We start from the raw sequence: 26213 nt of genomic DNA, 5'->3' as shown, positions 1-26213 counted from the left end.
CTCCAGCATGACAATGCCACCAGCCATACTGCTTGTTCTGTGCGTGATTTCCTGCAAGACAGGAATGTCAGTGTTCTGCCATGGCCAGCGAAGATCCCGGATCTCAATCCCACTGAGCACCACTCGGACCTGTTGGATGGGAGTGTGACGGTTAGGGCCGTTCCCCCCAGAAATGTCCACGAACGTGCAGGTGCCTTAGTGGAAGAGTGCGGTAAAATCTCACAGCAGAACTGGCAAATCTGGTGTTGTCCATGAGGAGAAGATGCACTGCAGTACTTAATGCAGCTGGTGGCCACTCAAGATACTGACGGTTACCTTTGATTTTTACCCCCCTTTGTTCAGGGACACATTTTTCCATTTCTGTTAGTCACGTCTGTGGAACTTGTTCAGTTGTTGAATCTTGTTATGTTCATACAAATATTTACACAAATAAACGCAGTTGACAGTGAGAGGACATTTGTTTTTTTGAGTTTAGCTCTCTAAACTGTCGGATTTAGATAAGGATTTTTTTTATTATGTCAATTAGATTGACTGTTAAAGGACCATTTAACTTGTATTTTATTTTTCGGTACATGGGAATTTAACCGCAAAACGTCTTTTTATGTGCACTATGTCGCCACGCACAGACTTTTATCCACAACAGGTCAATTTGATCGAAACACATCTCTGGTGTATGTTTTATTTATGCAGATTTTGGAATATTCACATGGAAATCTGTCAGGAATTGGATGGAAATCTAGCTATTGGATGTGATGCTCTACGAAGTAAATATTGGACCCAGACAGAGTTTCTGACCTCTCGAAACACAGTCTGAATGAATTACCGGTGTGAGCATCACACTTGAGACCTGGCTCATCCTTCCACCTCTCAGTGGCCATCAGGGGGGAGAGACAAGATAATGCAAGCCATTTCACAGTAGAGACAAAGACCCGAAAAGAAAGGAGAAAAACAAAGTCAGTCAACAGAACTGGGACATAGCCGCTGCTGTAGAGCAGTCAATCATGTTGGAGTGCTTTGCAGGCAGACCTTGTCTGGTCCCACTGCCTGCCTGCAGTTTGGAGCCTATTCTTATTCAAGCTCTGGTAATGAGGACTTCCTGCCTGTGTGCTCATTGAGATCAAGTGATGATGGAGCGCATCTCATTTGGGCTCTGGCTGCCTGCTCAGCGCTCCTCACACCTGTCAAATGCCTGCTGTCCTCTCCCACACACATGCATGCACGCAACACGCGCGCACAACACACACGCAAACGCACACCGCACAGACGACTGATGGCGTGGGAGACTATTGGGTAACTTTTTATTTATTTTTGCCTGACAGTCTGAGTAAGCGTCAATTTCCGGTCTCTCAACATTGGACCAGAGAGGGTATACTCCGTAAAAACAAGAAAAACACATGCAGTCTCAGAAAAACATCTATTTTTTTTGTTGCCATTCCACTCTGATGGTCTCTGTGACCTTTGCCAAGGTCACATGACTATTTCAGGGGGACGTTGTGTAATCAATGCTAGGCCGATGGCTATGTCCTACTCCTTCATCACACGGCAATAGAGTTACACAAAACAGGGTGGATCGAGAGTGAACTGGGATCAGCTGTTCAGTGAGCTCACCTCAGCTCCCCTTTCTACCAACACAAACACACAGAGTTAAGACTGAGCACAATGGACTGGGAGAGCAGGTCCACTGCTGCCCGGTACGCTCCCCGGCCTGACCGCCCCTCCTTTGTATCTCTGGCCTTATAGATCTTTTGCCACAGATGGAACCTGCTAGCAAGCTGTTGTTTCCTCCCGTTCATTCATTAACGTGCACAATACAGTACATCCATTCAGTTGTCCCTACGTTTCGTTATTTCTCTTCTCTCTTTATGCTGCTTCATAAATAAGTAAATAGTGTATTTGATTTCCCTGTAGTTAATTATTTAGGCAGCGTTGATACAGGCCTCTCCTCCCAGTGCGCGGAGAGAGCGCCAGAGCCATGTTTTAGCCCGTTCCTAGGCAACCGGGTGGATATAGTCAGGCATCAGTAACGTCCTAATGACGGTGTGCATGCGAGGAGAGTGCAATTTATGCATTAACACTGGGCTACCATTTGCATGCACTTGCAAGGGCTTAATGAAACACATGTGGCATTTTCTGCACCTCTCGCCTCGAAACTGGAACGTGTAATATCACAATGCTGTCACGATTGTTAGTCTACTTCTGGTTTAAGCCTTTATCGAGTATGTAAGTGAAAAGAATCCGTGATGTTTGCTGTCAGTTGTTGTGGCCTCAAACAGTCTCATAGAGGTTCAATGGTCATGGGGCAATTTAGCTCTGCGTGATGAGACGCAGGGTCAGTCAAGGGGTAAATAAATGATTGAACGTATTGGCTAGGCTGCGAAAGGGGCTACTTAATCGATTCAGCCCATTGATCCAGAGATGGTCGGCTGTGTGATAATAAAAGGGAGCATTTAAATGAAGAATTGGAATGAAGACCTGATTGGAATTGTTTGTCCTTTTTTCGATTTGTTCCAAAAATTAGTCTCCATAATATATTAGGCCACTGAGTGCAAAGGCCAAATAGTTATAGGGCTTGGCTACGGTTGCTCGAAGCGTGTCTTGTGGTTACATTACGTTTGCGGTAGGCCCACACCACAACGTTAAGGTTAACGACTTCAGTATTCTGACAAGGACATTGGCTCTGGTTTCAGTGGGTGACACTGGCGGCTGGCATTAAGCATTATTAATGACCAAGGAAATTCACCTCCAGGCTAGGCATTAATTGTATCGCTAGAGAACTTGTAGAGAAAGAGCCCATGCAGTCAAGGTGTGTGTGTGTGTGCGTGAGTAGGTGTGTACGCGTGTGTGAGTGTGTGTGTGTGTGTGTGTTGTCGACTTCACGTGGTTAAACAATTACTTCCCTGATTGGTATGAGAGAAGCCTCATAGAATTAGCTGTGATTAGATTGCAGTGCCACGGAGTCCACCTCGCCACGTTGTTTTCCAGCTGATTTTTGTCCACATTGTAATCCCATTTGCATCGACATGTTGGAAATGCCAAACGCCCATGCTTTTGTCTTGTGTCAGTAGCTAATACATTTTTTGAGATTACACTGTTATTACGCTTGAAATTAATATACAATTACATTTCATTCACACCAGCTCTGCTATCGTCTTGTCATGTTGCCGTAAACTGTAGGCCAATTTCAATCCAATCCACACTGTACCCTTAGTGTTGCCATTTCTCATTTGTATATATATATACAAATGAGAAATATATATATATATATATATCTGTGCAATGTCCAGGTTCCTGTGCATCAGGTGCAAAGGGCACCCCTTTTCGTGACTGCCCGCACCCAGTCATTCCGCACCGTCTCTTAGAATTGCCTAGGTCTTTCTTTAGAAGGGTAATCGCCATTCGCACCAGCTCTGTCTCAACGCAACTGGGTGTCGCTTCTTTTTACAATCAGTTTCTCCATTGCAGGATTAAAGCGAAAACGACATTGACTTGATGTTGTTTAACAGTCCACCAACCCGAGTTTACATGTGGGCTACTCTTAGCGTCTCTCAGTGAATTATAGGCCAGGAACAATGTCAGCTCTTGTATATCAGTAAAAGAGGTCCTTGTTTTACATTGAGTAGTAATGTGGGGCACAAGCTAGGCCATGTCTTGCATGTGGCTTGTATGATAAGCAACCTTAACTTTAACAGGAAGGCTTGTGTTAGCTTTCCGAAACTAATGCATTAGCTTTAGATTAGCTGACTAACACAGTTTGGTGCAGAATAACCAACTTTGTTCCACTCTAACCACCCCTCTCCTCTGTCTCTCGTCTCCAGTGTTCAGGGAGCCCTATACGGTTCGGGTGGCAGACCAGCGCTCCATGCGGGGCAACGTGGCCGTGTTCAAGTGCCTCATCCCCTCGGCCGTGCAGGAGTACGTCAGCGTGGTGTCCTGGGAGAAAGACACCGTCTCCATGGTGCCAGGTAGGAGCATCTCAGATTTAGACCTGAATGAATGGAAATGGGGAAAATGGGCTGTCTGGTTGGCTGGTTGGTTATATGAGCATGAAGATGGCAATATTTTTGGGCCCCAAAAAAGTACAACTGTTATTTCCAATGGACACCCATCAACAAACACATTCGCACTTTGAAAAGAAACTTCCCAACCAATCACCAATGCATGTGAATGGGATTGCTTAGTTGATTGGCTGATATGCTTAGTTGATTGGCTGATTGCTTAGTTGATTGGCTGATATGCTTAGTTGATTGGCTGATTGCTTAGTTGATTGGCTGATTGCTTAATTGATTGGCTTATTGATTGGTTGATTGCTTAATTGATTGGCTTATTGATTGGCTGATTGCTTAATTGATTGGCTTATTGATTGGTTGATTACATGAGAATGAACATGACAAACATGTCAGATTTTGGCCCAAAGGATGATAAGTGTTAAACAACTGTTATTTCTGTACATTGACTGTGGGATGAACATTCACTTGCAAACACATTCACTCAGGGAAATAAAAATGCATTCCATAAAAAGTCACAGCGAACAGACTCTGGACTGTACCACCCACTGGATTGTTGTGTGTGAGCATAATGGTTTTTGAATGTTGATTTTGGGCTCCTGATTTAAATGAATATCACACCCTGGTTTTTTCCCGATATTGCTGGTTAAACCCTCAGACCCCTGTTGAGGTCACTTGGAGTTCTGTTTATCAGCACTAATCTGTTTTGTGGTTTTAGTGCCGTGTCCCATTTTGCCTGGACCAAAGTGTCAAATGATTCAAAATGGAGTCTCATGAAATGGCCTCTCATGGGGTGATCTGTGGCTCGTCACTCATTGCCGTTTTTAATAGCAATGTGAGGGGGATAAATCAGACATTAGAGCTGACGAATGTGTGTGTTTGCGTGGGTGTGAGCTTGTGGGTGTGAGCGTGTGTGTCTGAGTGTGTGCCTGCGCACCCACGTGCGTGTGTGTGTGTGTGTGCGTGTGTGCGTGCGCGTGCGTGCGCGTGCGCGTGCGTGCGTGCGTGCGTGTGTGTGTGTGTGTGTGTGAAGAGGCTGTAATTCAATGACATTGCCTCATTGTATCTCATTGGATTGATGGAGTGGACCTGTTTACCCATTGATCACATTCAGACCAAAGAAAACAAGCCATGACACACAAATTGTCTTTATATTCTGCCTATGTCACTATCTTTGTCCAACATTTGTAGGGATGTGCTGTCAATTTTCCTGCAATATTAAAATATCTAGGTTTCTATTTGCGTCTGTGTTTTAACTGCTAACATGCTGTTACAGAATGTGGATATGTGTGTGTGTGTGTGTGTGTGTGTGTGTGTGTGTGTGTGTGTGTGTGTGTGTGTGTGTGTGTGTGTGTGTGTGTGTGTGTGTGTGTGTGTGTGTGTGCGTGCGTGCGTGCGTGCGTGCGTGCGTGCGTGTGTGTTGAGCTGTGTGTAGATGCCTATAGTGCTAAAGGTCGCTCTGCGGTCCAGTAGTAAATGAAGGGGTGTCAGAGAAGACTGCTCAGGTCAGATGACACACAGGTCGCTCGCCTCGCTCCAGCTCTCATCACCTTCTGATACTCCCCTTTCACCTCTCTCAATGTTGTTGTGTGTGTGTCTACGTTTGTGTGCGTGTGGCTCTGTCCTTCACACTGGAGCACTCATTGATCCAGTGCAGCTGCGTTTGTATGTGTGTGAACAGGGCCCGAGGGAGGGGGGGGAGGGGGGGGGTTTGGGCTGAATCGATAAAGCTTGCTGTCGGATTCCCCTCTCCCTTGTCACGGATACCCTCAGTGTGAGTGGTGAGACCCAGTCGGTCTGTGTGAGTGATGGATGGATGTGTGTGTGTCTGCCTGCCTATGTGTGTGTATTTCATTAACATATGTATTAGCTGTCAGGCCTTGTATGTCCTCTAATGATTGAAATCTCCATACCATGGCTTTGTGCACATACAGGGACATGCTGGTGTTGGTTTAGCAGATGGTTGTACTGCTATAGACTATAACACCAGTTCACTTCACACCCACAGAATTAGGGCGAGGTGACTCTCTGCCCCACTGAGCATAGGGGAGGGCAGATCATCAATGCTGAACTGACTGAGTCACATGGCAGTGGAAGGCAATAGAACCTCTGCCCTCCATAGCTGACTATATCCCCATTCTGAAGTCTGCGACTACTATTATACGTAATTGGATAAAGCAGATAGGATATGGTGGTTATCTCTCTCTCTTTCTCTGTCTTGTTCTCTCTCTCTCTCTCTCTCTCTCTCTCTCTCTCTCTCTCTCTCTCTCTCTCTCTCTCTCTCTCTCAGATTCAGATAAGCCCTACAAGGTGGTTGAAAGCGTTCCACAGGGATGCTGGCCCATGTTGATTCCAATACTTCTTACAGTTTTGTCAAGTTGGCTGGAAGTACTTTGGGTGGTGGACCATTCTTGACACACATGGGAAACTGTTGTGCGTGAAGAACCCAGTAGCGTTGCAGTGAATTCACTTGGTCAGTCTATGTCATGGAAATGTTCCTAATGTTTTGTGCACTCAGTGTATATCGATACAATGAGACTATGCAGTGCGTGCATGCATCAACATTGATTCGGAACAATGAGATACAATGAGATCATCTACGGATTGCAGACGAGCTTGCAGGTGTGTGTGTGTGTGTGTGTGTGTGTGTGTGTGTGTGTGTGTGTGTGTGTGTGTGTGTGTGTGTGTGTGTGTGTGTGTGTGTGTGTGTGTGTGTGTGTGTGTGTGTGTGTGTGTGTGTGTGTGTGTGTGTTTGTGAGTGTGTGCACACATACATATGCAAGCACACACACACACACATTCTGATTTGTGCACATGGTATTGTATGGGTGTGTGTGTACATGTAGGAGTGTGTGGATTAGTGTATGACATGTTTTTTTATGTATAATTTCATGTGTATTTAGAGTGTATACATGAGGTGTTGTAAGTATTTACATGAATTCAATTATAAAAAAGAATCCAATAATTATCAAATCAAAAAAGAACAAAAACATAACACAATGAAACAAAACACTTAGAACCACAAAGTCTGTCCCATTTCTCTGTGGTTGTGGCACATGGTGACACATTTAGCTGCCAGCTTAGTTGACTGTTGCAGAATGGGGAGGTTATGTACATCAGGAATCTGTCTGAAGTTTGCTATCTATTTTTCAAAAACTGGGAAATATGAAGTGAATCTCAGTTTGTACTTCCTGTAAATCACAATACCTACATATTCTCAGATCTATTTAGAAGCCAAGATTTAAGGTGTCTTCTTCTTTCAATTCCTAGACTCAAGTCGCTCAGTCTGTATGTTTCTGAACAGAATTGAAATGCTCTTTTCTGCACTTGAATGTGTAGAGAGAAAAGTCACAGTTCTGACCTGCAGGCGCTCTTTTGAGTATTTCGGTGGACACCGGAAATACTTTAAAAAAATGTAACTGAAATTTCTCAATGAGGCCTTTTTCCCATTTGCCGAAGTTGAGAGATGGGTCCCCATACTTCGCGATCATACAGTATTACCGGGGTCAGAATGAAATTGACCATTTTAACCACATTTTTATAAGGGTATTTGTTTTGCTGAATTTGTATTTAATATCATAGAATGCCTTTCTATTTTTTCTTTCACTCAGGGCCTTTGTAGCCAGGCTGAAGATCCCTAATGAGCTTATCTCCAGGCCCCGGTAATTATAGCTGGTACTGTGCTTTAGTGTAGTTCCACTTTAGGTAAACTGGTAGCTGTTTCACTGGGATCTGACTTACTTCTGAAAGACCACGATTGAAGTATTTTCTAAGTTTACTGTTGGTGCCGATCTTTGGCGGTACTGCTCTACAAGGGATAGGCTCTATTGTAATCCTTGTTCTGTGGGTGACAACAAAACTAAGTTGTCAGCATACAACAGCCTTGAGAAAGTATTCACACCCCTTGACTATGTCCATATTCTGTTGTGTTACAGCCTGCATTTAAAATGGATTCAAACGAGAGTTTGTGTCACTGGCCCACACACAATAAGCCATCTTTTCAAAGCGGAAAAAGTTTGATTTCAGACATTGACAAATGAATTCAAATTGAGAAGCTGATATTTTTTAAATGAATAAGTATTCAGCCCCTTTGTTATGGCCTAAAAGAGTTCAGGAGTAAAATGGTGCTGCACAAATCACATAATAAGTTGCGTGGACTCACTCTGTGTGCAACAATAATGGTGATTAAATTAAAAAGATTTTGGAACGACTACTCCATCTCTGTACCGTAAGGTCCCTCGATTGAGTAATGCATTTCAAGCTAAGATTCAACCACAAAAGGTAGTTCAATGCCTCGCAAAGAAGAACACTGATTGGTAGAAGTGTACAAAAAAAATAAAAAGAAGACGCTGAATATCCCTTTGAGGATGGTGAAGTTATTAATTACACTTTGGATGGTGTATCAATACACCCAGCCACTACAACAACATACAGGCATCCTTCCAAATCACTTGCCGAAAGGACGGAAACCGATTAGGGAAAACATTTACAAAGATAATGGCTGTGATATGAGAGAACTGAGAATGGATCAACATTGTAGTTACTCCACAACACTAACCTACATGACAAAGTGAAAAGAAGGGAGCTTGTACAGAATAGACATATTTTAACACACACATCCTGTTTGCAACTAGGCACTTAAGTAATACTGCAAAAAAAATGTGGCAAAGAAATACACTTGTCCTGAATACAAAGAGTTATGTTTGGGGTAAGTCCAACACAACACATCAATTAGTACCACTCTTCATATTTTCAAGCATGGTGGTGGCTGCATCATGTTATGGGTATGCTTGTCATTGTTTTTTTTAGGATTAAAAGAAACAGAACACAACTATAAGCACAGGCAAAATCATAGCGGAAATCCTGGTTCAGTCTGCTTTCCAACAGTCACTGGGAGTCTTTCAGCAGGACAATAACCTTAAACACGAGGCCAAATCTAAACTGAAGTTGCTTACCAAGACGACATTTAATGTTCCTGAGTGGCCTAGTTACGGTTTTGACCGAAACCAGTTTGAAGATCTATGGCAAGACTTGGAAATGGCTGTCTAGCAATGATCAACAACCAACTTGGCAGAGCTTGAAGAATTTTAAAAAGAATAATAGGCAAGTATTGTACAATCCAGGTGTGCCATGATCTTAAAAGACTAACTTATAAACACGCACTGCTGTAATCGCCGCCAATCGGCTTCTACAAAGTTTTGACTCAGGGGTGTGAATACTCCTATAAATAAGATAATAAGTTAAGAGTTTTTTTGTTGTCGTTGTATAATTCCCAGAATTAATTTTGATCAATGGCCTCAGGCAATTTGATAATGTTTTATTTCCATATGCTTTTCTTTTTTTCTTGCGCAGGAGTTGTTTGTATGCTCTCATTGTATATGAGTGGTTTCGGCTCAACTCCTCAGGAGTTGTTTGTATGCTCTCATTGTATATGAGGGGTTTCGGCTCAACTCCTCAGGAGTTGTTTGTATGCTCTCATTGTATATGAGTGGTTTCGGCTCAACTCCTCAGGAGTTGTTTGTATGCTCTCATTGTATATGAGTGGTTTCGGCTCAACTCCTCAGGAGTTGTTTGTATGCTCTCATTGTATATGAGTGGTTTCGGCTCAACTCCTCAGGAGTTGTTTGTATGCTCTCATTGTATATGAGGTGGTTTCGGCTCAACTCCTCAGGAGTTGTTTGTATGCTCTCATTGTATATGAGTGGTTTCGGCTCAACTCCTCAGGAGTTGTTTGTATGCTCTCATTGTATATGAGTGGTTTCGGCTCAACTCCTCAGGAGTTGTTTGTATGCTCTCATTGTATATGAGTGGTTTCGGCTCAACTCCTCAGGAGTTGTTTGTATGCTCTCATTGTATATGAGTGGTTTCGGCTCAACTCCTCAGGAGTTGTTTGTATGCTCTCATTGTATATGAGTAGTTTCGGCTCAACTCCTCAGGAGTTGTTTGTATGCTCTCAGTTGTTTGTATATGAGGGGTTTCGGCTCAACTCCTCAGGAGTTGTTTGTATGCTCTCATTGTATATGAGTGGTTTCGGCTCAACTCCTCAGGAGTTGTTTGTATGCTCTCATTGTATATGAGGGGTTTCGGCTCAACTCCTCAGGAGTTGTTTGTATGCTCTCATTGTATATGAGGGGTTTCGGCTCAACTCCTCAGGAGTTGTTTGTATGCTCTCATTGTATATGAGTGGTTTCGGCTCAACTCCTCAGGAGTTGTTTGTATGCTCTCATTGTATATGAGTAGTTTCGGCTCAACTCCTCAGGAGTTGTTTGTATGCTCTCATTGTATATGAGGGGTTTCGGCTCAACTCCTCAGGAGTTGTTTGTAATGCTCTCATTGTATATGAGTGGTTTCGGCTCAACTCCTCAGGAGTTGTTTGTATGCTCTCATTGTATATGAGTGGTTTCGGCTCAACTCCTCAGGAGTTGTTTGTATGCTCTCATTGTATATGAGTAGTTTCGGCTCAACTCCTCAGGAGTTGTTTGTATGCTCTCATTGTATATGAGTGGTTTCGGCTCAACTCCTCAGGAGTTGTTTGTATGCTCTCATTGTATATGAGTAGTTTCGGCTCAACTCCTCAGGAGTTGTTTGTATGCTCTCATTGTATATGAGTGGTTTCGGCTCAACTCCTCAGGAGTTGTTTGTAATGCTCTCATTGTATATGAGTGGTTTCGGCTCAACTCCTCAGGAGTTGTTTGTATGCTCTCATTGTATATGAGTAGTTTCGGCTCAACTCCTCAGGAGTTGTTTGTATGCTCTCATTGTATATGAGTGGTTTCGGCTCAACTCCTCAGGAGTTGTTTGTATGCTCTCATTGTATATGAGTGGTTTGAGTGGGCTCAACTCCTCAGGAGTTGTTTGTATGCTCTCATTGTATATGAGTAGTTTCGGCTCAACTCCTCAGGAGTTGTTTGTATGCTCTCATTGTATATGAGTGGTTTCGGCTCAACTCCTCAGGAGTTGTTTGTATGCTCTCATTGTATATGAGTGGTTTCGGCTCAACTCCTCAGGAGTTGTTTGTATGCTCTCATTGTATATGAGTGGTTTCGGCTCAACTCCTCAGGAGTTGTTTGTATGCTCTCATTGTATATGAGTGGTTTCGGCTCAACTCCTCAGGAGTTGTTTGTATGCTCTCATTGTATATGAGGGGTTTCGGCTCAACTCCTCAGGAGTTGTTTGTATGCTCTCATTGTATATGAGTAGTTTCGGCTCAACTCCTCAGGAGTTGTTTGTATGCTCTCATTGTATATGAGTGGTTTCGGCTCAACTCCTCAGGAGTTGTTTGTATGCTCTCATTGTATATGAGGGGTTTCGGCTCAACTCCTCAGGAGTTGTTTGTATGCTCTCATTGTATATGAGTAGTTTCGGCTCAACTCCTCAGGAGTTGTTTGTATGCTCTCATTGTATATGAGTAGTTTCGGCTCAACTCCTCAGGGGTTGGCTGTTTTTTTTTTTTACAAAGCATTCGTAAAACTTTTCTGGGGAGAATACATTCTTTGTCAAACACTTCTTTTTAGGTTTTGTCTTTGTTTATTCTTTTATTGTTTGTCCTAAATTGAGTCCAATATTTCAGACACATTGCTGATGTATTTGGTTTCTAGATTTACCCCTTCCCCCTGGGTTAGGTTGTAAAAGAAGTGGCATGGTAACTGTTTAACATGGCAACACTTTCAGTACTATCCATGTTCACTTTGAATTCCTCCAGATAGTTTTCAGTCCATTTAATGTTTGGTTTCAGTGAATATAGTTTTTTTTTTCTACGGGTAGAAATGGTTTGTCAGACTCTTGTAGATATGGCACTGTTTGGGAGTGGTCAGATGAAGTGAGTTGTTGCTTGACTAGAAAGGCATTGATTGATTTAGGGGATATGTCTGTGATGGCGTAGTCCTCTTTCACTACATCCTAAGGCTGAGCAGAGTGTCAATCTCCCTAGAGAATCCCCCCTAGTCCTGCCATTCACTATATAGAGACGAAAGCTTTTACAGAGATGTGCCACATGTTTCCCACTCTTGTTTATTATTTCTATGTTATTTTTACATACATCAGAGTGTTGTTTCTGGTTGTTGTAGGCCTTAATAAGGTGCAGACAAGTCGGGTGTTTACAAATATTTGAGCATATCAATTTATTTCCCCGTTCTGGCATTTTAATTCTCCACATATCAGAACCGAACCCTTTGACTGGAAGTGGGAGGCTTCCTTTCGTAAGTTTGTAAAACAATCCTCCTTGAAACGAGTGGATTCTGTTTGGTGGTATGAAGATTGCCGATAGAGAAAGTGTTTTGGGATGGAATTATTAACTGTCATCGGTATATACCAACATACCTCGCAAGTTCCTGCCATTCTTCAGGGAGGACACAACTAATTCTCTATCGCCTGTAGGACAGTGGATAGGCGTGTCTGTATGACGCAGTGTCTCATGAAAGATTGCAATATCAATATTGTTAACACTGTATAGAATTCAAGTCTGTGGTTTTGTTGCCAAATGCTGAATAAAATGGAGGCGTTGTTTGTTCCACTTACTTATCTTAAATGAACCCATAAGGATAATAATGAGTACTTTCTAAGATGGTTCTGCTACCTACAAAGACAGAATGAATGAAAATATCACCACGTTACTTTTGAGCAGAGTATGTTCAGCAGAACCTAATTTGATTTAGTTGGGCTACAGCAGGGGGCTTTGGTCTTTGTGCCCATCTCTCTCTCTCTCTCTCTCTCTCTCTCTCTCTCTCTCTCTGTCTCTTTTTGTCTTTCTCTTTCTCTTTCTCTACACATTCTCCCTGGTACAGAGCGGGCAGTGTATGACAGCACCTCCCACCCCAACAGACACAAACAAACACTCTCATACCCGCTGTCATACCAGTTATCTATACTTTGGAGTGCCAATTAAACAGAAGTCCATAGATAGCATATGCAATTCATTTGAGTGTGTATAGTATGTAGCTAACACACACACACACACACACACACACACACACACACACACACACACACACACACACACACACACACACACACACACACACACACACACACACACACACACACACACACACACACACACACACACACACACACACACAAAGCATATCTATCCATCAGCTTTCTATGGCATACTGTATAACTTTGTCAATTCATGAAGAAGCGGTCTGTCGGTTTGCTATTTCATTTGAGCAATAAGACCAGTATGCATTGTCTCATTGACATGACATACGGTATGACATGGCCAGCGCTTGTCATCCCAGACGTCGATAAAGCTGGGTTTGGATTTTGTTTGATGAAGAGGCAGGGGTGTGTTTTGTGACAGCCGGGCTCACTATGATGTGACCCTGCGTGTGTGTTGTGTCACTATTTGACAGCCAAATGTGTTTGCAGTGGGGAGAGCTGGAGAGAGAGGGACAGGAAGGGAGGAGGGGAGAGGAGAGGAGGGAGAGGAGAGAGAGGGACAGGAAGGGAGGAGGGGAGAGGAGAGGAGGGAGAGGAGAGAGAGGGACAGGAAGGGGAGAGGAGGAAGGGAGGGGAGGAGGAGAGGAGGGAGAGGAGAGAGAGGGACAGGAAGGGAGGAGGGGAGAGGAGAGGAGGGAGAGGAGAGAGAGGGACAGGAAGGGAGGAGGGGAGAGGAGAGGAGGGAGAGGAGAGAGAGGGACAGGAAAGGGGGAGGAGAGGAGAGGGGGAGAGGAGAGGAGGGAGAGGAGAGAGAGGGACAGGAAGGGAGGAGGGGAGAGGAGAGGAGGGAGAGGAGAGAGAGGGACAGGAAGGGAGGAGGGGAGAGGAGAGGAGGGAGAGGAGAAGAGAGGGACAGGAAGGGAGGAGGGGAGAGGAGAGGAGGGAGAGGAGAGAGAGGGACAGGAAGGGAGGAGGGGAGAGGAGAGGAGGGAGAGGAGAGAGAGGGACAGGAAGGGAGGAGGGGAGAGGAGAGGAGGGAGAGGAGAGAGAGGGACAGGAAGGGAGGAGGGGAGAGGAGAGGAGGGAGAGGAGAAGAGAGGGACAGGAAGGGAGGAGGGGAGAGGAGAGGAGGGAGAGGAGAGAGAGGGACAGGAAGGGAGGAGGGGAGAGGAGAGGAGGGAGAGGAGAGAGAGGGACAGGAAGGGAGGAGGGGAGAGGAGAGGAGGGAGAGGAAGGGGAGGAGAGGGACAGGAAGGGAGGAGGGGAGAGGAGAGAAGGGAGAGGAGAGAGAGGGACAGGAAGGGAGGAGGGGAGAGGAGAGGAGGGAGAGGAGAGAGAGGGACAGGAAGGGAGGAGGGGAGAGGAGAGAAGGGAGAGGAGAGAGAGGGACAGGAAGGGAGGAGGGGAGAGGAGAGGAGGGAGAGGAGAGAGAGGGACAGGAAGGGAGGAGAGGGAGAGGGAGAGAGAAGGGAGAGGAGAGAGAGGGACAGGAAGGGAGGAGGGAGAGGAGAGGAGGGAGAGGGAGAGAAGAGAGGGACAGGAAGGGAGGAGGGAGAGGAGAGAGAGGGAGGAGGGAGAGGGAGGAGGGAGAGGAGAGAGAGGGACAGGAAGGGAGGAGGGGAGAGGAGAGGAGGGAGAGGAGAGAGAGGGACAGGAAGGAGGGGGGAGAGAGAGGGAGGAAGGGAGGAGGGGAGAGGAGAGAGGAGAGGAGGAAGGGACAGGAAGGGGAGGATGGGAGAGGAGGGAGGGAGGGAGAGAGAGGGACAGGAAGGGGGAGGGAGGGGGGAGGAGAGGAGAGGAGAGGAGGGGAGAGAGGGACAGGAAGGGAGGAGGGGAGAGGAGAGGAGGGAGAGGAGAGAGAGGGACAGGAAGGGAGGAGGGGAGAGGAGATGAGGGAGAGGAGAGAGAGGGACAGGAAGGGAGGAGGGGAGAGGAGAGGAGGGAGAGGAGAGAGAGGGACAAAGATTGGCTTTGTTTGGTGGATCAGTGACACGGGTTTCTTCGCCCCTCTCTCTACCTCTTCTCTTTGACTACTGGTGTGGCTGTCAGTTAGGGAATTTGCATTTGTTTGGTTGTCAGTTAAGAAATTGAAAGAGGATGTACTTTACTTTTGGTGTGTGTGTGTGTGTGTGTGTGTGTGTGTGTGTGTGTGTGTGTGTGTGTGTGTGTGTGTGTGTGTGTGTGTGTGTGTGTAGAGGGATGTCATCTGTGTGTGTGTGTCATTATGTTAGCGTTAGTGTGTCAGTTTGTTAGTATCCGTCTCCTCCTCCTCCACTCAGAGCTTAAAACGGTGTGAGTTTTATCTTGTCACCATGGCAACGGGTGCAAAACGTCGCTCGCAATGAGGAAGGTGTGAGGATGCATCGCTGCGTGATTTTTATTATAGCATCACCACGACTCTGCACTGCCACACACGCACGCACGCACGCACGCACACACACACACACACACACACACACACACACACACACACACACACACACACACACACACACACACACACACTTAGTAAGAAAAACAGACATGCATACACTCTTTCAACAGCAAACAAAAAGAGAAGATACATCAGCAGAGAAAACATATATACCTATTAATATATGCTGAGCTGACACAAATGCATTCCAGAAGAATAAGAGAGACAGAACACACACACAGACATACCCACGCACGCACACACACGGTCTTTCTCCCTCGCTCGTTATGAAGTTGATGAGGTGTAGGCTTTGTGACTGTTGATATAATAATGTGCCCTTTGTGGGGGGTAGACAGCCCAGTCATGTCCAGACTTGTCCTTACAAAGGGACCACACTTGTGGTCTCACACTCACACACACACACACACACACACACACACACACACACACACACACACACACACACACACACACACACACACACACACACACACACACACACACACACACACACACACACACACACACACACGTACAGAGAAGCACCAATTCCCAATCTATGTATCTGAAATGAGGGGGGTATATAATGATGTCTGTATTTGCATTCTGGCTGAGCTTGTTTAATCATCTATCTGCGCTCTCTCTTCTCCCTCTCTCAGTGGAGTGTAGCGTCATCACAGCTGCTGCTTTTGCCCCAGTCTCCATTTTGTGACCACTCTGCAAGGGCCTCTGTTCTCTCTCTCCCTCCTCTTCTCTTTCTCACTTTTCCACTCCCAATCTTTCTCTCTTGTCCCCACTCTTTATTTCTCTCCCACTTTCATGCGTCCATTTCAGGGCACTTAGTGGGAAAGGTAAGGGGACAGTGGGGTGACAATAACATAACTCCACCAAAGATGAGAGAAAAAGTGAGGGATAGACATAAGAGAGAGATTAAGTGACCGAGAGCAGGGGATCCTAAATTATGCAGACAGGAAGATGGGCAAAGAGAGGGATAAAAGTCTCGGGAGGAAGATCGACAGATGGACTTAGAGGGAGGTGCACACTTTGAAATCCTGATGTCGCCGGGCTCCCAGGGAGCTAGAGGAGGGCATGGCGCTCTGCCTCTGTCTCCCCATTAAATATGCATCTCTGCTTCTCGTCTGTCTCACCATTACAGAGCGGGGGCCGGGTGCGGGGGTGTATTTGTGTTGGGGGGAGTAGTTTTTACCTGCCTAGTGGTTGGTAGGAGGGAAGGGGGGAGTTGTAGAAAGGAAATGGGTGGTGTTTACTTATTGAGGCGTGTTTATGAGGCGCGGAGCGTGTGTGTGTGTGTGTGTGTGTGTGTGTGTGTGTGTGTGTGTGTGTGTGTGTGTGTGTGTGTGTGTGTGTGTGTGTGTGTGTGTGTGTGTGTGTGTGTGTGTGTGTGTGTGTGTGTGTGTGTGTGTGTGCGTGTGTGTGTGTGTGGCGACAAGGCGGCGATACATGTTGTGCTAGATTATTTATTCAGCACTCGTGTTTGGGTGTTTTACAGAGAGAGCAGGTGCAGAGCGACTCTGAGCGCGCTCTGTTTGACAGGGGACGAGGGGGGGGGGCATTGGCAGGATACGGGGGACTAAGACACAGAGGCATTCACCGCAGTCCACCGACAGAACAGAACCCGGCACCCTACTAGGATGATAGGCTTTGATTCTGTATTTATACCCGTACAACTTCAATTAAATCGCCCAGATCAGTGAACACAGCCGGCGCTTATTAGAGACAGGCTACTATTTGAGCCAGGAATTGATTTCCTTCGTTTAGTTTCCATACGTACCTTTTGACCCCCCCCCCACACACACCTCTCAGTCTCGCCCTCTTCTTATCCACCTCAGACAAACATTCAAGTTTGACTTTTTGACTTCGCTATTCTCTCTCTGGTTTTGGACCAGTTCAGAAAAGCCTGGCTGTCGCCCAACTAAAGCTCTGCGAATTTGATGTGTTTTCTTTTTGGTGGCGCCATGGCATCAACGATGACATTATACCATTTAAGATTTACAGTATATCGCAATGTCATGATTGCTTCTTGTTTTGATGTTGAGACGGATGTGTGGATGGCTGGATGGATGGATGGGTGGATGAATAATGACAATTGCACATAGAGAGAGATGCAGATTGACAGATAGAGAGAGAGATGTGCTGCAGCGAGGTTGAAATGAAGAGATGGAGGCAAGATTGAAGGAGGGAGGGAGGGAGGAGAGAGAGAGAGAGGGCTGTGCACAAGGAGAATTTCAATGGCACTCCAATCATGCAGGCAGCCTCGTTAGCTGGGGGAACATTTGCATAGTGCTCCGACGGATTCACTTGGCCTTACTCAGAGAAGATGGCTCCTATTCCTCTCTCCTAGTTAGTTATGCATTAACCTCCACAGCCACTGTGTGTGTGTGTGTGTGTGTGTGTGTGTGTGTGTGTGTGTGTGTGTGTGTGTGTGTGTGTGTGTGTGTGTGTGTGTGTGTGTGTGTGTGTGTGTGTGTGTGTGTGTGTGTGTGTGTGTGTGTGTGTGTGTGTGGAGGAGGGGGGGGGTGTATGTGTGTCAGACACCTTTGTCTTTGTGTGCAAAGGGTGCACTGTGTGCATGCATGTTCGTGAATACATCCCTGCATATTTTGGGGACATTTCCAGTCCTCGTACCCAGTCAGAGCCCGATCACTCCCTCCCTCTACGAAAGCCTGTCTAATTGGGTTTCGTTCTCCAACAGTATGACTGTTCCGGGACATTGTAGCATAGCCATGTTAACCCAGCCCAAAGAGCTAATTAACAAATGAAACCATGATTCTGCCTCTGATAATGAGATCCGTGGTGCTGATGATACGCCACGTTGGCATGACGATGAGGATGGACATCATTCCCGGGGGCTGTTACCAACTCCGGGGTGTGTGTTGGTGATGATGGGGAACGTGTGAGTAAGTGGAGATGTCGTAGATAATGAGGTATCCAATGGATGTGTTCTGCTAGTTGTTGAAATGACACTGGCATAGGGACACTAATGCTGTTCGACTTCAACGGCAATCAGAAAGACTGGCAGGGTGTGTCATAGTGGCCTGGAGAAAAGTAGTCTTTGTGTATCCTTCATATAGTAATCACAAATGGAGTCCACCCCAGGAACTCGATTTTAAACCATTGAACTGTGCAGAATATGACCAAACCAGACATTCACTCAAACAAAACCACAAGCGCCCTTTAGCATGTCCTTTCCATAGATCTCTTCTAGTGAGTGCCACAGTGCAGTCGATGGCCGTTGCCACGTTGGTGTGAGGAGGGTAAATCATCGCGTCCTCCTGTCCTTGTGTCTGTGTAGCGGTGTTGGTAGAGGGGGATGGGCGCTGTGAGGGACATATGGCAACATGGCAGTCCCGGGCTAATGAGCCATGGCCTGAGAATGTGTACACCAGAGAGAGGGAGGACGCTGGGGGAGAATAGAGGAGAGGATACAGAGAGAGTAGAAAGGAGCGGTGAGAGCTGGAGCAAATAGATGGGGAGCGAGAAGGAAAGCGAATGTCAGAATGAGAAATGAAGAGGTGGCATTGTCCCCACTTGCTGTAAATCTCTCTCTCTCTCTCTCTCTCTCTCTCTCTCTCTCTCTCTCTCTCTCTCTCTCTCTCTCTCTCTCTCTCTCTCTCTCTCTCTCTCTCTCTCTCTCTCTCTCTCTCTCTCTCTCTCTCTCTCTCTCTCTTTTTATTTTTATTTTTGGGCCAGGGCACACAGGGTCTATCCAGCTGCCCATAGTCCTATCCATCAGCCAGCAGATCCCCTCCCTCCATCCCTTTATCAGGCTGATAGATCACAGCTAATCAAAGAGCGAATGGAGACAGCCGAAAGAGCCTTGACACCCAGCAGACAATGGACAATGACAGGACAGAAAGAGACAGAGGGAGAGAAAGAACGAGAGAACGTAAAATAGAGGCCGGAGGGAGGAGACAGAGGTGCGTGTGTGTGCGTGTGTGTATGTGTGTCCTGATTGACCACTGTTGAGAGGGATGGCTTCTCCATGCATCATTAATAGCTAATCAATGGCCTCGCTGGAATATATAGAGTGTCTGAGGAGTCCCACAAGCCTTTAATCTGGACATCTCCACAAAAGCCCAGCACACACACACACACAAGATCAATAACACAGGAGAGAGTGTGAGGACTGTACTACGGAAGAGCACGTTTGACAGCAGCTTTGTTTGCAGACTGCATTAAAAATGGAGACGAGAATGTGACTACATCATTTTGCTCTCTCTCTCTCTCTCTCTCTCTCTCTCTCTCTCTCTCTCTCTCTCTCTCTCTCTCTCTCTCTCTCTCTCTCTCGTTCTCTCGTTCTCTCTCCCGAGGCTCTTTATTTGCTTGCTTGATATTCCCCCTCTCAAGAGCTTATCAGGTCCAACCAAAACCACTTCCTGTTCCGGATCAGTAATCCACTGTCTTTTAAAAATATATATATTTTTAGCTGCTGCCACACTTTCATTTTCCTTTCTATCTCCCCTGACTTTCCTCTTTTCCCTTCACTCGCACTTCCTCTTCCTCCGAGTGCGTTAGCACCAAGGTCTCTCTATATACTGTCCGTGTGTATTCTACACCCCCAGAGTTCAACAGAGCCCAGGCAATGGCCTCTCCTGTCTCCTACTGACGTTTGTAAGAGTGATGAAAACATACTTCTCGTTCTCCGTCGTGTCCTGGGGAGAATTATTCAAACGTCTGTCCCTTTTCATTTCCCTCTCAGCTCGTTTCCAATTTCTGCTCTTGTGATTTAGCCCTCGCCCTGCATTAGCGTACCTCGGGGGTTCAAGACTCTGTCTCTGGTTCTTCTCCTCAACCCTTGTCATCACTCCGGTCTGTCTGACAGGTAGAAAAGGCAGAGAACCTCCCCATTGTTTTCAACAAAACGTATTTTATCTGGCCAGCTATCAAACTCACCACGCCTAACTATTGTATGCGATTGATATGGCATTCATTGACCAGGAAAGGACCAGTCAAACCTTGAAGCTGATGTCTTTTTATTAGAGCCCGTGTTTGGCTGATATCTGTGGAGAGGAGCGGCCTGGATTGTCTGCCTAGACATCAGTTCAGTAGACCACCTACGGCCCCACAAGTCTACAGGGTTCATCAGAAGGTCATTTTTTTTCATTCTAGTATTCAGAGGACAACCCTCATACAGTAATACATTCCCTATGTCTACGCCGAACCCAGACTCAGTTTACACCACCACTCAATTCATACACACCTGAACCGTTCTGTCCTCTGGAAAAGGAATATGTAAAATAGGGAAGGAAGAGAAAACATATATTTATTCGACTGAAGCTTAGCTGACTAAGACTCCCATAAGACAAAGTGGTGAGAAGGAAAGGGAAGAGAGTGGAGGGAGGGGGGAGAATGTAATTTGAATCTCATATACATTTCAGTTGAAAGAGATCCTAGCCTTGATACATACTCTCTGGAGTACACCTCCCACCCCCCACCCCGCCCCAACACAGACACATCTGTCTCTCTCTCAAACACACACACACACACGCACACATCATTTTAAATACTCACCCGCACAAGCAGGCTCTTACTCTCTCTCTCTCTCTCTCACACATATACACACACACACACACACTCTCACACACACACACACACACACACACGTGCGCACACACACACACACACACACACACACACACACACACACACACACACACACACACACACACACACACACACACACACACACTCTCTCTCATTTTCTCTCCTTTGTGTACAACCCTCTCTCATGTATGAGCACAAATTGTTCCAGATGGGTTGACAGTTGAGTGCTCATACATTCTCTTCAGCAGACTCACAGCACAGAAGGACATTGAAAATGGAAGTAATAGGAAGACACAATAATGTGGAAGCACATACAAACACACACACGCACTGACTCACTCACTGAAATGTGGGAAGCATTGCCATGGAAATGTGTTGGTAAAGGAACCTATTTAGCTATGAAAGCAGAAGGCAAACAGAGACTCCACCTCTCTCTCCCCTCTCTCGTCCCTCCATTCTATCTCTACCTTTCAGAGTGCTCATTTGAGAACGAGCTTACCCAAATTTGACCGGCACATTGATTGTTGCACCCGCTCGAGCAAAACATTGGACCACTGCTACTCTAACGTCCGCGGTGCATACAAGGCCCTCCCCCACACTCGCTTCGGCAAATCTGACCATGTATCCATCTTGTTGCTCCCCTTCTATAGGCAGAAAACTAAAACAGGTCGCGCCCGTGCTTAGGTCTATCCAACGCTGGACTGACTAATCGGATTCCATGATCGATCCACGATCGATTGCTTCGATCATGTGGACTGGGATGTGTTTTGGGTAGCCTCAGACAATAACATTGACGTATACGCTGACTCGTGAGTGAGTTTATTAGGAAGTGCATTGGAGATGTTGTACTCACTGTGACTATTAAAACCTTCCCTAACTAGAAACCGTGGATTGATGGCAGCACTTGCGTAAAACTGAAAGCACGAACCACCGCATTTAATCATGGCAAGGCGACTGGAAACATGACCGAATACAAACAGTGTAGCTATTCCCTCCACAAGGCAATCAAACAAGCAAAGCGTCAGTATAGTGAAAAAGTAGAGTCACAATTCAATGGCTCAAACATCAGAAGTATGTGGCAGGGTCTACAGACAATCACGGATTAGAAAAAGAAAACCAGCCCCGTCGCGGTCATCGACGTTTCGCTCCCAGACAAATTAAACAACTTCTTTGCGCACTTTGAGGACAATAGTGTGCCACCGACACGGCCCTATACCAAAGACTCTGGGCTCTCCTTCACCACAGCCAAAGAGACTATAACATTTAAACGTGTTAACCCTCACAAGGCTGCCGGCCCAGACGACATCCCTAGCCGCGTCCTCAGAGCATGCGCAGACCAGCTGGCTTTACTGACATATTCAATCCCTATCCCAGTCTGCTGACCCCACATGCTTCAAGGTGGCCACCAATGTTCCTGTTCCTGTTCTAAGGCAACTGAACTAAATTACAATCGCCCAGTAGCTCTCACTTCTATCATCATCAACTGCTTTGAGTGGCAAGTCAAGGATCATATCACCTCCAACCTACCTGATAGCCTAGACCCACTCCAATTTGCTTACTGCCCCAATAGGTCCACAGACGATGCAATCGCCATCACACTGCCCCATCCCATCTAGACAAGAGGAATACCTATGTAGAATACTGTTCATTGACTATAGCTCAGCATTCAACACCATAGTACCCTCCAAGCTCATCATTAAGCTTGAGACCCTGTGTCTCGACCCCATCCTGTGCAACTGGGTCCTGGACTTTCTGACGGGCCACCCCCAGGCGATGAAGGTAGGAAACAACATCTCCAACCAGCTGATCCTCAACACTGAGGCCCCACAAGGATGCGTTCTCAGACCTCTCATGTACACCCTGTTCACTCATGTCTGCGTGGCCATGTACGCCTCCAACTCAATCATGAAGTTTGCAGATGACACAGTGGTAGGCTCGATTATCAACAACGACGAGACAGCCTACAGGGAGGAGGTGAGGGCCCTCGGAGTGTGGTGTCAGGAAAATAACCTCTCACTCAACGTCAACAAAACAAAGGAGATGATCGTGGACTTCAGGAAACAGCAGAGGGAGCACCTTCCTATCCACATCGATGGGACAGTAGTGGAGAAGGTGGAAAGTGTAATTTCCTCGGCATACACATGACGCACAAACTGAAATGGTCCACCCACCCACACAGACAGCGTGGTGAAGAAGGTGCAGCCGAGGCTGAAGAAATTTGGCTTGTCAACTAAAACCCTAAAAAACTTCTACAGATGCACAATCAAGAGCATGCTGTCAGGCTGTGTCACCACCTGGTATGGCAACTGCACCGCCCTCAACCGCAAGGCTCTCCAGAGGGTAGTGTGGTCTGCACAACGCATCACCAGGGGCAAACTACCTGCTCTCCGGGACACCGACAGCACCCGATGTCGCAGGATGGCCAAAAAGATCATCAAGGACAACAATCCCTATCCCAGTCTGCTGACCCCACATGCTTCAAGATGGCCACCAATGTTCCTGTTCCCAAGAAATCTAAGGCAACTGAACTAAATTACTATCGCCCCGTAGCTCTCACTTCTATCATCATCAAGTGCTTTGAGAGGCAAGTCAAGGATCATATCACCTCCACCCTAAATGATAGCCAAGATCCACTCCAATTTGCTTACTGCCCCAATAGGTCCACAGACGATACAATCGCCATCACACTGCACATGGTCCACCCACCCACGCAGACAGCGTCGTGAAGAAGGTGCAACAGTGCCTCTTCAACCTCAGGAGGCTGAAGAAATGTGGCTTGTCAACTAAACAAACAACTACAGATGCACAATCAAGAGCAACTGCTGCCCTCAGGTTGTGATCACCAGACCTGTGGTCTGCACAACGCATCAAAAAAAAAAAAAAATAAAATATGCCATTTAGCAGACGCTTTTATCCTCAACAGTCAAGGCATACATTCAGATGGGTGGTGGGAATTGAACCCACTACCCTGGCGTTACAAGCGCCATGCTCTACCAACTCACCAGGGGCAAACTACCTGCTCTCCAGGACACCGACAGCACCCGATGTCACAGGATGGCCAAAAAGATCATCAAGGACAACAACCACCTGAGCCACTGCCTGTTCACCCTGCTATCATCCAGAAGGTGAGGTCAGTACAGTTGCATCAAAGCTGGGACCGAGAGACTAAAAAACAGCTTCTATCTCAAGGCCATCAGACTGTTAAACAGCCATCACTAACATTGAGAGGCTGCTGCCAACATACAGACTCAAATCACTGGCCACTTTAATAAATTGATTTAATAATGATATCTCTAGTCACTTTAATAATGTTTACATATCCTACATTACTCATCTCATATGTATATACTGTATTCCATGCCATCTATTGCATCTTGCCTATGCTGCACGGCCATCGCGCATCCATATATTTACATGTACATATTCTCATTCCATTCCCTTACATTGTGTGTATAAGGTGGTCATTGTGAATTTGTTAGATTACTTGTGAGATATTACTGCAGAGTCGGACAAGAAGCACAAGCATTTCGCAACACTCGCATTAACATGCTAACCATGTGTACGTGACCAATAAAATTTGATTTGATTTGTACCCCTATCCTCCATTTCCTGATGACATTATGACATTACATTTTTTGGTCTTTTAGACCACCAGCTCTTCTCTCTTGGGGGATGAAGTTTTAAAATCCACTTCTCCTTTACTCTCACCCCACTTGGCACACACTGGTTGATTCAACGTTGTTTCCACGTCATTTAAATGAAATGACATTGAACCAACTTGGAATAGACGTCAAATTGACATCTGTGCCTAGTGGGACCCCCCTCCCCCTACTCTCGCTCTCTCAATCTCTCCATCTTTCTCCCCTCCCCTCTCTCTCTCTCTCTCTCTCTCTCTCTCTCTCTCTCTCTCTCTCTCTCTCTCTCTCTGTCTCTCGCTTGCCACACCCATCTCTATTGTTGATTTTTTTTCTGCAGACAGTGTGCCTTTCTCTCTTGGGATTACAAGTGCATGCCTTGTTTATTTCTGTTGAGAGTAAAACAGACCAGTATTTATTCCGCCCAGTCCTTCCCCCTCACTCTCTCTCTTACACACACGTCTCTTTCCATCACTCTCCCATGTCTTCACCCCTCCCAGCCCATGCAGATGTATTGTGTTGTAACTGAGCTCAGGTGCGTCCTGTTTCCATTAATCATCCTTGAGATGTTTCTCCAACTGTGGTCAATTGAATTGATTGGACATGATTTGGCAAGGCAAACACCTGTCTATATAAGGTCCCATAGTTGACAATGCACGTCAGAGAAAGAGAAATAAACATGAGGTCAAAGGAATTATCCGTAGAGCTCCAAGACAGAATTGTGTCGAGACACAGATCTGGGTAAGGACACCAAAACAATTCTGCAGCATTGAAGGACCCCAAGAACACAGTGGCCTCCATCATTCTTAAATGGATGAAGTTTGGAACCACCAACACTCTTCCTAGAGCTGGCCGCCTGGCCAAACTGAGCAATCGGGGGAGAAGGGCCTTGGTCAGGGGGGTGACCAAGAACCCGATGATCACTGACAGAGCTTCAGAGTCCCTCTGTGGAGATGGGAGAACCTTCCAGAAGGACAACCATCTCTGCAGCATTCCACCAATCAGGCCTTGATGGTAGAGTGGCCAGACAGAAGCCACTCCTCAGTAAAATGCTAATGACAGCCCGCTTGAAGTTTGTCAAAAGGCACCTAAAGACTCTCAGACCATAGGAAACAAGATTCTCTGGTCTGATGAAACCAAGATTGAGCACTTATTGGCCTGAATGCCAAGCGTTACATCTGGAGGAAACCTGACACCATTCCTACGGTGAAGCATGGTGGTTATAGCAACATGCTGTGGGGATGTTTTTCAGCAGCAGGGACTGGAAGACTAGTCAGGATCAAGGCAAAGATGAACAGAGCAAAGTACAGAGAGGTCCTTTATGAAAAGCTGCTCCAGAGTGCTCAGAACCTCAGACTGGTGCAAAGGTTTATCTTCCAACAGGACAACATCACTAAGCACACAGCCAAGACAACGCAGGAGTGGCTTCGGGTCAAGTCTCTGAATGGCATTTAGTGACCCAGCCAGAGCCCGGACTTGAGCCTGATCGCACATCTCTGGAGAGACCTGAAAATAGCTGTGCAAGCAATGCTCCACATCCAATGTGACAGAGCTTGAGAGGATCTGCAGAGAAGAATGGGAGAAACTCCCCAAATACAGGTGTGCCAAGCTTGTAGCGTCATACCCAAGAAGACTCAAGGCTGTAATCACTGCCAAATGTGCTTCAACAAAGTACTGAGAAAAGGGTTGAATACTTATATAAATGTGTATTTCAGT

At 46.1% G+C, this 26213-nt stretch overlaps 1 protein-coding gene across 8 annotated transcripts in view; it reads left to right on the top strand.

The window, feature by feature from the left end:
- LOC118396818 (cell adhesion molecule DSCAML1-like) overlaps positions 1-26213 on the top strand; it is a 147949-nt gene that overhangs the window by 17427 nt on the left and 104309 nt on the right. For all 8 annotated transcript variants that reach the window (XM_052467327.1, XM_052467326.1, XM_052467325.1 and 5 more), the window contains exon 3: positions 3816-3962. In XM_052467327.1, the coding sequence (XP_052323287.1) occupies positions 3816-3962 (147 nt within the window). The remainder of the gene's footprint in view (positions 1-3815; positions 3963-26213) is intronic.

This window comes from Oncorhynchus keta, chromosome 18 (assembly GCF_023373465.1).
Source record: "Oncorhynchus keta strain PuntledgeMale-10-30-2019 chromosome 18, Oket_V2, whole genome shotgun sequence".
Taxonomy (NCBI): Eukaryota; Metazoa; Chordata; class Actinopteri; order Salmoniformes; family Salmonidae; genus Oncorhynchus; species Oncorhynchus keta.
This window is presented reverse-complemented; position numbering and strand designations above follow the sequence as displayed.